Below are 12801 nucleotides of genomic sequence, written 5' to 3' on the forward strand. Positions count from 1 at the left end.
TTTAACTCTGGGAGGTTCTAGTCTGATAGAGGAGGCCTGGTCCCTGATTCTGGGAGCTCCCAGTCTGATGGAGGAGACATGTTTCCTGCCTCTGGGAGCTCCCAGACTGATGGAGGAGACATGGCCCCTGGGAGTCCCTACTCTGATGGGCAAGACACGGTCTTCAACATCTGGGAATTGTCAGGCTGATGGAAGAGACATTGTTCCTGACCACTGTAAACTCCTAGTCTGAGGGAAGAGACACAGTTCCTACCATCTAGAAGCTTCTATCCTAATGGAGGATTTCACTTCCTCCATTATGAGAAAAATTCTACCCTCTGATGGTAGAAATTCTGTCCTCACTCTTACTGTAATGCAAAGGATGAGACACAATCCTAATTATCTAGGATCTCCCAGGCTGAAGAGGGAGGTAGGATCCACCCTCATGCTATACATCTATTCTGATGGGGGAGGTAAACTCCCATCACTAACCCATCTTCCCAATATAGTAGCAGAGGCAATATCTCCTATGTTTTGGAGTCTATGCATCTGCTGGGAAAAGGATGCCCTACTCTCAGACTATGTCTCCTCTTTGAAAACCTTCAGTCTGGTGAACCTCTTGTGTGAGAGAAGGCACAGAAGTCCCCTGTAGTAGCCTTCAGTCTAATGGAGGAGGCCTGTCTACCCCTAGTCTAGGTCATCAGTTGGACGGAAGAGGAAAGAACTCTATTTAGAATTCTTCGAGTCAGATGGAGGAGACAAAGTCCCTTCTTTCAGTCTGATGGGGAGGCATAACCACCCTCAATCTGTGTTTGCCAGACTATGGAGTAGGCAGAGCCCCCCTTTGGGAGCCTGTGTCTGAAAAGATTCACCCTCCGCCCTCTCTGGCTCACTCACGGGCCACCTGCAGCTCCACTTCCAGCGTCTCGGTCTTGCCCTGCAACGTGACGGTCTTGAGCATGTAGCGGCCGGCATCCGTGAGGTTCAGCTTCTGCACCAGCAGCGAGCAGTTGGCGAAGCCCACTTCCCTGCCTGTGTGCGCGGGGCCTGCGATCCAGTTCCCAGACGGCAGTTGGCTGAGCAGCCGGTTGGGCTCTGAGGCAGGCCCGCGGTACCAGGCATAGACCAGTAGGTCCTGGGGGTAGCCCTGGACAGTCAGGGTCACATCCTGGCCCTCGGTTGGCTTGGTCGGCACAGGCACGATTGTCATGGCAACTGCTGCGGCTGGGGAAAGAGTCAGGGGGGGCTGGGTCAGCTGGGCCTGCACAGGGCAGAGTGTCCCCCTCCCCCCCTCAGCCAGCTCATCCGTGCCTCCCCACAACTGGCAGGTGCTCCCCCTGGAGGGGTGCCGGAAAGGAGACAGAGGAAGGAGCTGACTTTCGCGGTAGTGGAGGGGTTTGTGTCCTGAGAGTGCCTGCCGGGGAGCTGTGTCTTCTCCCACCAGACTGGGAGACCTCAGAGGGTGGGGGCTGTCTCTCCCCCATCAGACTAGGAATTTCCAGCCCTTGGGGGATATTTCTCCCATTTAACTATAAGACCCTAGAGGGTCAAGCCATGTCTCCTCCATCAGATTGAAAATTCCCAAAATATAGGGCCCACGTCTCCCCTATCAGACTGGAAATTCTCAGAATATGGGGGCCCTGCCTTCCTTATCAGATAGTTGGGAGTTATGTACCCCAGGCTGTATCTCTTCTGTCAAACCAAGAGACCTCAGAATGTGGGGGCAATAGTTTCTTATCAAATAGAAAGATTCCAAAGGGTGGGAGGCCATGTCTCTTCCATCAGATTTGAAATTCCAGATTATAGATCTCTCCAATCAGCCTGGGGATTCCAGAAGTTGGACTGGGGGCATGTCAATCCCATCAGACAGGAAATTCCTAGAAAATGGGGGGCTTATACTCCCCCATCAGATTGGGAGTAACCCAGAGGTGGGAACGGTGTCCCCCCCATCAAACTAGAAATCCCCAAAAAAAAAAAAAAAAAAAAAGAGAGAGGACCATGTCTCCTCAAGACCACATCTCTCCCATCAGACTACGAAATGTCCCCAAGTGTGATTGTCTCCTCCATCTGACTGGAGCTTCACTGCAGTTGGGTGTCGTGTCTCCTCCATCACTGCTTAAAAACCCATGGAGTGTGAGGCATTGCCTCTTCCCTCTGGCTGGCAGCTCCCTGAATAAGGAAGTCATGCTTCCCTATTCCAGGATCATCTCTCCAAGAGCAGAGACCATGTCTCCTCCATCAGATCAGAGTCTCCCCCACATGGGGGTGGGGGGGGGTGTTTCCTTTTCCTCTGTCTCTTCCTGGCACCTGTCACAGGGATGCTGACTGTTCAGGAGGCCCTTGGGGGTGCTGTACCCACTCCCTGCACATACCTGCACACTTGGACACTCCCCATCTTGGCCCGCACAAGCAGGGCTAGGGGCAGCACCTGAGGTCATCTGGTATACCCCCCGTCTCTTGCCGAGAACAGCTGCCAAGTCCCCAGGTGGGGGTGGGGCAGGAGGTACACTTACCTCTGGGGACGCCATTTCTGCTTTGGGTGAAAGAGTATCCACCCTTTGGATGAGACCCAGCCTGTTAGTAGGAGGGAAGGGAGAGGAAGGGAGGGAAGGACTGTTCCCACTGTCTTTGGGGGATGGTGGCCACTTGGGAAGGAACCAAGGCAGAATTAATGATGCCTCAAAGCCACCATCCCCAGGGGATGAGAAAGTGTCCCCTGAGGATGCTGATAGCTCTCAAAACACCAGCTGTGTCTGCACTACCCCCAGCCCCCAGGTTGTTTGAGGACAGAGGCAAGACAGTGCCTCCCTGGCTGGGTTTTTCCACTTGCCAGCAACTGGCTGTGATTTTCCGTGTGTGTGTTGTGTGTATGTATGTGTGTCTGTGCATGCACGCGCACACAGTCACAGGGGCCAGATAACCGCATCGTCTAGTTGGCTGCACAGTTGTTCAGCTGTCTGCATGGAGAGAATGGGGCGGGGTCCTCCGCGGCTGTGGCAGGCTGAGTTCAGAACCGGGACGGGGAGGCACACATGTGAAGGGACAGCTGAATGTGTCCCCACTCTACCCCGTGTTTGAGACAGACATGTGCCCCCTTTCTCACTTCGCCACCCCTCACGGAAGAGTCTGATTCCCTGTTCAGGTGATAAGGTAGGGGGTGTCTCCTTCTGTCACCTGAACAAAGAGGGGTACCCCCGCCACGCCACTTTGTCACTTGGCCAAAGAATGGGTTGAGACTCTCTTACTTTCCAATTATCTTCTGGGCAAAGGGTACCCTTAACTGTTGGAGCCGCGGCCAAACCTTTCACGGTCCACCTGGGCTTCCGTGGGGAGGGGGTGGCGGTCAGGCCGGGGGCGACTCACCAGAGAGCTTGACCACCACTGAGGCGGATCCAGAAAGCAGGGTCTTGGGGTTCTTAGCAATACACGTGTATGTGCCCTCCTGGGCTGCAGTCATGCTACTGATGTTGAGGTGGTCTCGCCCATTCTTGAGGGCCCGCCCGTTGAACGCCCACATGTACTCGGGCTCTGGGCAGGACTGGGACACACACCACAGGGTGAGGGACGTGTTGAAGTCAAGTTTGATGGTGCAGCCCGTGCGGGTGGTAGAGTCCTGGAGGATGGCCACGCGTTCTGGGCCATCTGTTGGGGCAGGAGGGAGAGAGACGGGGCAGTGGAGGGACAGGGGCATAGAGGTGGGCACCCCTGGGAACGTGTGGGCCTAGCGGAGGGAGAGAGCTCTGGTCTTTTCAGATCCCACACAGATCTCTAATTTGCTCTAGGATCTCGAGAATCACTTTCCCCTTTCTGGGGATTTGTTTTCTCTTCTGTAAAAAGAGGACGTGGGGCCAGACAAAATTTCAAGATATTTTCGAAATCTATGGCCCCCTTAAAAAAAAAAAAAGAAGAAGAAGAAGACTAGACTATCGGTTTCTCGTAAGGCATTCTAAGAGTCTATAGAATTCTAGGGCTCCAAGAGTCAATGCTTCTAGGCTCTAGGGCTCTAAGATTCTAGAAATCTAGGTTTCTAAAATTCTAGGATTGGGTGGCTCTAAGATTTTAGAATTCGACTCTAAGATTCTAAGAATCTCTGCTTCTAGAGTTTCTAGGATTCTCAGAGTCTAGAATTCAGGGCTTCTTAAATTCAGCATTCCCTGGTCGTAGGATTCTAGGCTCCAAGTTTTTCTACATCAGCGGCCCCTGCGTACCTCCGAGATTTACTTGCCCCGGATTCCACACTGCGGATCTGCTGCCCCTGGGAATGACTCCATGCTTTGGTTACATTTTTTTGTTTGATCTCCCCTCCCACCCACCACTCACTTCCCGCCTCCCTTTCAAAACCCACCAGCCCTGGGTCCCTTCCTGTGGGTGTTGGTTCAGGCTGAAGGCTTATTCCATTTCTCGGGTGGTTTTTAGTCCTTAGGAAGATGGGTCAAGTGCATTTTAAGAGGGATCCCTGGCTCCTAACCCCAGTTCACCTCCTGACTCACTGTGTGCCCTCAGGCGCCCTCTCCTGGCCTCAGTTTACCCATCTATGAGGTTTGGGCACTGGGTATTTCTAAGTGGGGCCAGGAGGACTCACAGTACACGGTCAGGTTGATGGGCTTGCTGCGGCTGACACTGACCGGGTTCCAGACCTCACACTGGTAGGCTCCAGCCTCCTCCCTGCGGACGCCGTGCCGGGTCAGCACCCGGCCATCGGCGGACTGGCCAAGGCGGATGGCAATGGGCAGGGCTTCGCCATTGAAGAACCAGCGGACCTCAGCGTGGCTGGGGCTGCTGCATGTCAGGCGCAGGGTGTCTCGGCGCTCCACCAGTGCCGTGTCGTTGGCCATGACCACAGGTTGGGCCAGGATTTCTGTGGGGGCAAGAGACAGAGGGGGAGGGGGCCGGGCACTGCCTGCTCCCCCGGCCATCCCCCTCCCCTGTCCAGGGGCATGGCTGGATCCTGGTGGTGTCCAGGACCCCCAGCTGGAGGGACAACAAATGGGATAGGAGGCAGGTGTAGTCCTGGAAGCCATCCCGAAGGAGGTGAGCATTTTATTTTATTTTATTTTAAAAGACTTTATTTGTTTATTTGATAGAGAGAGATCACAAGTAGGCAGAGAGAAAGGAGGAAGCAGGCTCCCTGCTGAGCAGAGAGCCTGATGCGGGGCTTGATCCTAGGACCCTGAGATCATGACCTGAACCAAAGGCAGAGGCTTAAGCCGCTGAGCCACCCAGGCGCCCCAAGGTGAGCATTTTAATGTTATTTTGTCTTTTTTTTATGGTTTTAAGTTTTTACTTTTTTTTTTTTTTAAGAGGAACTGGGAAGGAGATGGGAAGGCTGGCTGGGGCAGAGGGGAGTCTGGGACGGGGGGCAGGAGGGGTGTCTCACCATAGACCTGCAAGTGTCCGTAGCCCACCTCCGTCTGTAGCTGCCTGTTGAGAGTCTGCAGGATGTAGGTGCCCGAGTGCCCAGGCAGGACGCCGTGGATGTCCAGGCTGCCGTCGGGGCGCACGGCCTCCCGCCCTGTGTGGGCTGGGCCAGGGGTCTCGTCGCCCGTGCTCACGATGTAGCTGGCCACCAGGTAATTCAGGCTGAGAGTGGGCCCCGCATACCAGCTGTAGGCAAGCAGCTCCCCCAGAAGCCCGTGGACAGTCAGTGTGACGTTGTCCCCCTCGGCTGGCTGGGCAGGCTCAGGGGTGATAGAGATCTCGGCCCCCACACTCAGGAAAGCGGCTGAGGAAAAGGAGCCAGAGGGATGGGATGAGGCCAGCTTGACCATGGCCCGCCTTCAACAGAGGAGGAGACGCGGGCTCCTGGCCCATGGGTTCCTGGTATACAGTAAGTGCTCACTAAGTGTTAGCCAGCCATAGGGTCTTGGTCCTGGAGTAGGCCTGAGGATTGAGTTGGTTGGGCTGTGCCAAGGATCTGACATGTAGCACGTGCTCAGCCCACGAGAGGGTTTTCCTGGGGAGAGAGTCACCAAACCAAGGCTTACACAATCAGGCAGGCCTGTCTGGCCTCTGGGCCGTGACTCTTAGTCCAGTGCTTTTCCTCTGCCTCTCCAGGTCTGACCACAGCAGCTAGTAGGGGTGTTATGAATTGACTCTGCCCTTTTCCTTTCAGCCCGGGAGATAAGCCCCAAACCCGACTGGCTGGTCGGGGCAGCTTGGGTTAGAACTGTGTGCGATTGGTTGCCCGGAATGGGTGGCCATGCAGGTTCTTGGGGAAGAAATGCTGGCGTGGCTGGCCTAGTTTCTGGTACTTTCCAGGCTGATAAAGCATGGCTAGGGGTGAGGGCTCTGGGTCTAGCACTCAGCCCTACCACTACTGTCTGTGTGACCCCAGCCAGTGGCCTCCCCTCTCTGAGCCTCAGGTCTCTCGTTGATGGAGTGGGGGTCGTGAGCGGGCCTCCTCCCTAAGGTGGTTGTTCCCATAGGGAGAACATTTAGAACAGCTCCAAGGGCACGGCCAGTGCTAGCCAATGCTGCTTATTCTGACCTTCAAACGACCCTGTGAGTTTAGCCCATTTCATAGATGAAGAAACAGGCTGAGAAGGGGAAGGGGACCAGCTGCCCCAAGCCACGTCCTTGGGGAGAGAGGCCAAACTGCTAGCTAGAGTGCACCCCAGCCAAGCTTCCAAGGAGGCTCGGCGGCTCCCCTGCCTTAGTTCATGCCCCGATCTTAGAAATCTGTGAGGTTCACTCTGCAAGCCTCCCTGACCAGCCCCACGCCAGTGCCTCCCGGAGGAGCCAACGATGCCCTCCCGACCTAGTCTGCTGGACTTCTGGCTCCCACCTGCCCTCTCCCCGGCTGCAGGGATCCCCACCCTTCCCTGGGGCTGATGGGGTGCTGAGGTTGTGGGGGACACCGTTCTTGCTCACCACTGAGGAAGAGCCAGCTGTGGCTAGTCAGTGCCATCTTTTGCCCCCAACCTGGTCTGCAAGGCAGCGGTGTTGGCGTCCCGGTGCTCTGAGGCCCTTCCCGGTGGGGACCTGGCTCCGTCTGGCGTGGGACCTGGGAGGGTTCGGTGATTTGGAGCCTGGGGAGATCACCTGAATTTGGAGGGATCGAGTCACCGAGGATCTGGGGCCCTGTGTGGGTACCAGAGTGGGTGTGGCAGGCCCGGGCCAGGGGCCATGACCTGGCCAGGCCTCCTGGGGCACTGCCTAACCTTCTTTGTGCCTAGGGCCTGGGTTTGGTACCAGGAGAAGAACCAGGTCGCCAGGGAGGCGGGGGGAGGTGTGGGGGAAGATTTTAGGGCAATTCTTACCCGGGGCCCAGGCCTCGCTCGGCCTCCCTGGTGAAATCGGGGGTCACAGAGGGATAAAACCAGTCAGCAGTGACTGTCCTTTCCCGGCCTCAGGGAACGTGGGTGACCTTCAGCTGTTCTCTCAGGGGGTGTCCTGTGAGGTGGGCACTGTTAGAAACCCTGTTCGCGATAGGAAAAGTGAGGCACCGGGCAGGGGCTCTGACTCGCCCAAGTTCCTGCAGGGAGAGGGAATTTGAAGCCTGCTGTCTCCAAAGACGCACAGAGGGAGGGAGGCGGGGTGGCTACACACTTTCTTTGGGTCTGAGAAACCCACATTCTCTCTTCTCTTCTTCGGCCTTGTTTTCCCTGCCTGTCAAGTGTGCTTGTGGAAAACTTGGGGCCAGAGAGAGTCCGGTTTTGACCTTGGCCCTTCTCTTTCCCCAAGTGGGGCTGGAAGCAGCCCCTTGCTGAGTCTCTATTTGCTGCTCCAAAAAGCGGTCTGGGTGCAGACCCTGCTTACGTTTGTTGCCAGTAGTTAGTGAGATGGACAGCCCCTGGCAGGCTGGGGCCGCACACCCGGGGTCTGGTTGGTGTGACTGCCGTTAAGGGATGGTGGCCCTGGGCCTAGTCCATGGTCCCCTACCTCCATGACCCTGAGCAAGTTGTGGAGCCGGCTGGGCCTCAGTGTCCTCATCTGTGAAATGGGAACAATGACCGTACCCACCTCATAGGGCTCTTTTATTCAACAAATATTGAATGGGCATCTCCTGTCTGCCAGGCCGTGTTCTAGGTGCAAGTAGATAAAATCCCTGGTCTCGCGGGGCTGACATGCGTGGGGTAAACAAATAAAATAGAAACTCTAGGGCACCTTGGGGGGCTCAGTCATTAAGCCTCTGCCTTCGGCTCAGGTCATGATCCCAGGGTCCTGGGATCGAGCCCCGTAACGGGCTCTCTGCTCAGTGGGGAGCCTGCTTCCCCCTCTCTCTCTGCCTGCCTCTCTGCCTACTTGTGGTCTCTGTCTGTCAAATAAATAAATAAATAAAATCTTTAAAAAAATAAAAAAATACAAACTCTATTCTATGTCAGATGGACCTAAGTGTTGTTGGGGAAAAATAAAGCCAAGGAGGGGGTTTGTGATTTTTAAATTGGAGGTCGGGGAGGGGATCAGGGACAGTGTCTCTGGAAAGGTGAGGTTGGCAGAGCCATGGGGGGAGCTAGGGGAAGTGTTTTTGACAGATGAGTTCCTGTTGAAGCCTTGAGGGCTTCTGGGTCCTGGTCCTTGTCAGGCCCCAGCGGCCTGTGCCTGGCAGGAGCCTACCTGTGGCTCACCCGTCCTGCTTTGCTCCTAATTTGCCCAGTGTCCTGAGCTACCCTTGCCGGGCAGGGCTCTGTTTGGTTGGGGGGGGTGGGGGCTTGGCAGGAGGTATGGGTGCCCTGGGACCTCCAGTTCTCCTCACCCCGCCTGCAACCTCACCTCATCCTTTTCTGTCCTGACCCAGGCCTCTCCCTGGAGCCCTGGGACGCCTCCCGGAGTCATTCAGGACGCCTCCCCCTCGATGTCCCTGGGCACTGCTCGCTCACCTTGTCCCAAACTGACCTTGGCATCTTCCCCCAGACCTGCTCCTCCTCCTCCTCTTATCAGGGATGGCGCCACCATCCACCTGTCATTGGGACACACAGACCCAGGACTGTGTCCCTGATGCTTCCGCCCCCCGCTCTCCAGCACACCACACCCTGTGGCACCTGCTCTTAAACTCTCTTCCGTATGTGCCTTTCTCTCCTTCCTTGTACCCCTTCCCTGGTCCAGGCATCCCCCCCCCCGCCTCCCACCTGGCTTCCCTCTGCAAGTTCTCCCAGGTCCGTGGCCCAGGTCTTACCCTCCTCCTTCCATGATGCTCAGAACCTGCTAGGACTCCCCAGTGCCCTTAGGAGAAAGCCCAGCTCCTTGGTGCAGCCCATGAGGCCCTGCATGGCCGAGACCCGCTGGCTTGACCAGCCTCATAGACACCCCCTCCTGCCGTGAACTCTAGATCCCTGCTTCCCTCTGCTCTATCCCATTACCTGCCCGACTCCTCCTCTTCCAGGAAGTCCCCCTGGACTCTCAGGCTGGGTTAAGGACACCCTGGGATCCTCAGGCCCAGCCCTGACCACCATGGGTCCTCACTGTCAGGGGGTGGGCCCCCCATCTAGACTAGGAGTCCTGGGAGGGCAGAACCTGGGCTGTTGAGGTCACTACTGTGTCCCCATTGCTGCCCAGCCGAGGGTCGGGCACAGAGCAGGGGCTCAAAGAGTGTTTGTGGAAGCAGACACCGGCTGTGGATGACAGAAACAGGAGTCTCCAGGGAGGCCCGGGTTTCTGGTGATTTGCTATCTGGTTGAGGAGCGTGATGAAGCCGCACCTCTGGGAGGCCTGAGACATATCCAGGCTTTTGTCCAGACTCTGCGTGGCTCCCTACCCCTCATGGGGTCATGCTGACCGCTCTCTACTGTCCTTGCCCTTCCAGGTCCGCTGCCAGCCCCCACCCCCACTGCCTCTACTCTGGTGCTCCTGGACATGAGCCTAGATCCTTGGTTCATTTGAGAGCTGGAGTTTCTTGAGCACCTAGTCCAGGTGCTTAGGTCCAGGTGCTTAGGTCACAGTCGTGAATAGGACAGAAATCCCTGCCTCATAGAACTGACCTTTTGTTTGGGGAGGCAGTCAATAGGCAAATAAACACAAACACAGCTAACTTTCAGGTGGGGATAATGCCATGGGGAAAAAGAAAGCGGGGGAGGCATTAGAGGTGGCCTGGGCACTGGTTTATGTCCAGTGAGAAGATGTTGTAGGAGGCAGCACTTAACTAAGGAAGCCATGCTGAATCTGGGGGAAGAACATTCCAGGAAGAGGACATAGCAAGTGCAAAGGTCCTGAGGCAGGAGCGTTTGGTGAGTGTGAGGAAGAACAAAGGGGCTGGGGGTGGGGGTGGGGGCAGATCCTGCAGGGTCTCATGGACCATGGGAGGACTTCGGCTTTTACTCTGAGACCAGACCCACGACAGCCACTTTGAGCAGAGGACGGGGGCTGACTTAGGTGTTAATAGAAACTTCTGGCTGCCTTGTGGGGAACAGACGGGGGTGGGGAGTGAGGGTCCAAGCTGGGAGGCCCTGTGGGGGTGTTTGTAATAGTCTAGCTGTGTCCAGTACGGTAGCCACCGGAGATGAGTGCTGAGTAAAATGACGACGCCAAATACTGAGGACCTATTGCTGGCAAAAACAAAACAAAAAAGTAAAATGAAACAGACCACTAATTTTCTTTTTAAATATTTTATTTGTTTATTTGACAGAGAGAGACAGTGAGAGAGGGAACACAAGCAGGGGGAGTGGGAGAGGGAGAAGCAGGCTTCCTGCTGAGTGGGAAGCCTGATGCGGGGATCGATCCAAGGACCCCAGGATCAAGACCTGAGCTGAAGGCAAATGCTTAACGACCGAGCCACCCAGGCGCCCCAGATCACTCATTTTTTATAAAAATCATTTTTTATATTGATTCCATGTGGAGATGATAACATGGGCTAAATCAATTCATCAATTCAAAAACCATTCACCTGGTTTTTGTTTTTGTTGTTTTTGCTTTGCTTCATGTGATAGCAGGATGTCGTCTCCTGTGTATGGGGCTTGCATCTCTTCTGTTGGAAGGCACTGGAACAGGCAGGGGCTGGTGGTGGCTGGACTGAGGACGGGGAGATGGACGGATCACGTGGACCTAGTTTACACCAACGCTATCATTCATTTTGAAATTGTTGGCTTTACCTGTTACCTCATTGGGCACCCCGTCTCCCTTCTTCCCCGAGGATCCATTTTGTAGCCCGGGAAACTGATGCTCAGGGCCATTGCCTCCAGAGTTTGGAGTGGGCAAGTCTTATCTTCTCCGTGCCACACAGCAGACTGGGGACAAGGTTCCCTGATCTTGTTTTGTCAGCTCTTCCGGCCCCCACCTTCTTATCTGACCAGCCACGTGAATAGCTCCCTGGGAAGAAGGCCTAGTGCTGGGTGCTTCTGACCCCATCCACTGCGGGACTTAAATCAGTATTTGTTAGATGGAAACAGGCCTGGGCTCCTGTGGCGGGACCCCTGTCCCATCCTCCAGGGCAGAGACCTTGGAGCTGAGGGGTTGGCTGGAGCTAATCCCTCAGCGAGGCCAAAGCAGGTTTCTGACCCCCCCACACCCCTTATCTGCTGAGAGGAGGCCTGGGTGCTGCAATATTTACTCATGAACCTGACCTCTAGGTGTGGCTTCCTGCACCCGTCTGGCAGGCAAGGTCTGGGCTTGGTCCTGGGGAGGCTGTCCTTGGGGAGAAGGGACCCCCAGATCCCCCGAAGGACCCCAGATCCCTCACCCCGGGAAGAGGACCTGGGGTACCATGCAGGTGGGGACGGGTGGATCCGAGGAGTGAGACTCATGCCTTAGCATAGGCTCTTTCCCTGTGTCTGGATTCTCATCTACCCCCCAACCCCCGCCCCCGTCTCTCCCTCTCATCTCGTTCAGCCAAAGAGGGGGAGAGGGGTGGTTTCCAAGTCCTTCAATCATTAGACAAATATTTATTGAGTGCCAGCTATCAGTCGGGCTGTGCTGGGGTACAGACAACATCCCTTTCCTTGTGGGGTGTAATCCTATTGGAGGGAGAGAAACACTAATCAAAAAATTGATACGGCATATCTTGTCAAGGAGAGATAACTGCTATAAAAAAATAAAGTAGGGCCAGAGGATAGGAGGGACCAGGGTTGCCGCTCTTTTAGCCAGGGAGGTCAGGGAGGTCCTTTCTGAAGGTGTGAGCTGAGACCTGAAGGAGGTGACACATCTGGGGAAATGGTGTTTTGGGGTAGCAGGCACAGCAAGTGCAAAGGCCCTGGGGCAGGAGGGTCTTTTGAGTGAGGGAGGGGGCTGTGGGGAAGAGATAGTTACAGAGGGAGCAAGGGACCTAGGGAGTAGGACTTGGGATGCAAAAGATGGCCCATTAGAGCTGAATGGAGTGATGGTAAGGTGCAGCTTGGGGTAAGAGAGCTAATGAGGACAGAAGAGAAGGATCTAGGCCTGGAATGAGGGGTTGCAGAGGGTTGGGTTGGTAAGTGTGAGAAACTGGGCTTTTTTGGAGTTAGGGAGGTGGAGGGGAGTAGAGAGAGAGTGCCAGCCTTCTAAGGGGGTTCCCAAGGGTCCAGGAGTGTCTGGGTGGGAACCTGGCTAGATGTACTTTCTCTGAGCCTCATTCTATCCATCAGGAATATGGGAAGGGGGTGGATTTAGACTTAGAGTTAGGTATAAACAATTTAATACCTTTTACATTTTTAATAACTTTTATATTCTGGAAAATTTCCAAATTCCACACACTCATCCAAAGTAGAGGGGACAGTAATGCCTCCTGCCCATCCCCCAGCTTCTAACCTTCCTTCCCTTCCCACACCCACCCCAACCTATAGCATTTGAAAGCAATTTCCAGGCATTTTATCATCTTATTCATAGCTACCTCAGCCTGAATTCCTCAAAGATAGGGACTCATTAAAACACACACACACACACACACACACACACACACACACACACACACACACA

At 55.1% G+C, this 12801-nt stretch overlaps 1 protein-coding gene across 1 annotated transcript in view; it reads right to left on the bottom strand.

Annotated features, from left to right (window-relative positions):
* Positions 1-6886, bottom strand: part of LOC111160674 (carcinoembryonic antigen related cell adhesion molecule 16) — a 7695-nt gene extending 809 nt beyond the window's left edge. Inside the window, exons 1-5 of the mRNA XM_022523941.1 lie at positions 6850-6886; positions 5357-5701; positions 4562-4837; positions 3343-3621; positions 877-1203 (exon numbers count right to left, since the gene is read on the bottom strand). Of these exons, the coding sequence (XP_022379649.1) occupies positions 877-1203; positions 3343-3621; positions 4562-4837; positions 5357-5701; positions 6850-6886 (1264 nt within the window). The remainder of the gene's footprint in view (positions 1-876; positions 1204-3342; positions 3622-4561; positions 4838-5356; positions 5702-6849) is intronic.
* Between the last annotated feature and the right edge of the window lie 5915 nt (positions 6887-12801).

The sequence above is a fragment of the Enhydra lutris genome, unplaced genomic scaffold (genome assembly GCF_002288905.1).
Source record: "Enhydra lutris kenyoni isolate GAN:26980312 unplaced genomic scaffold, ASM228890v2 scaffoldscaffold77, whole genome shotgun sequence".
NCBI lineage: Eukaryota > Metazoa > Chordata > Mammalia > Carnivora > Mustelidae > Enhydra > Enhydra lutris.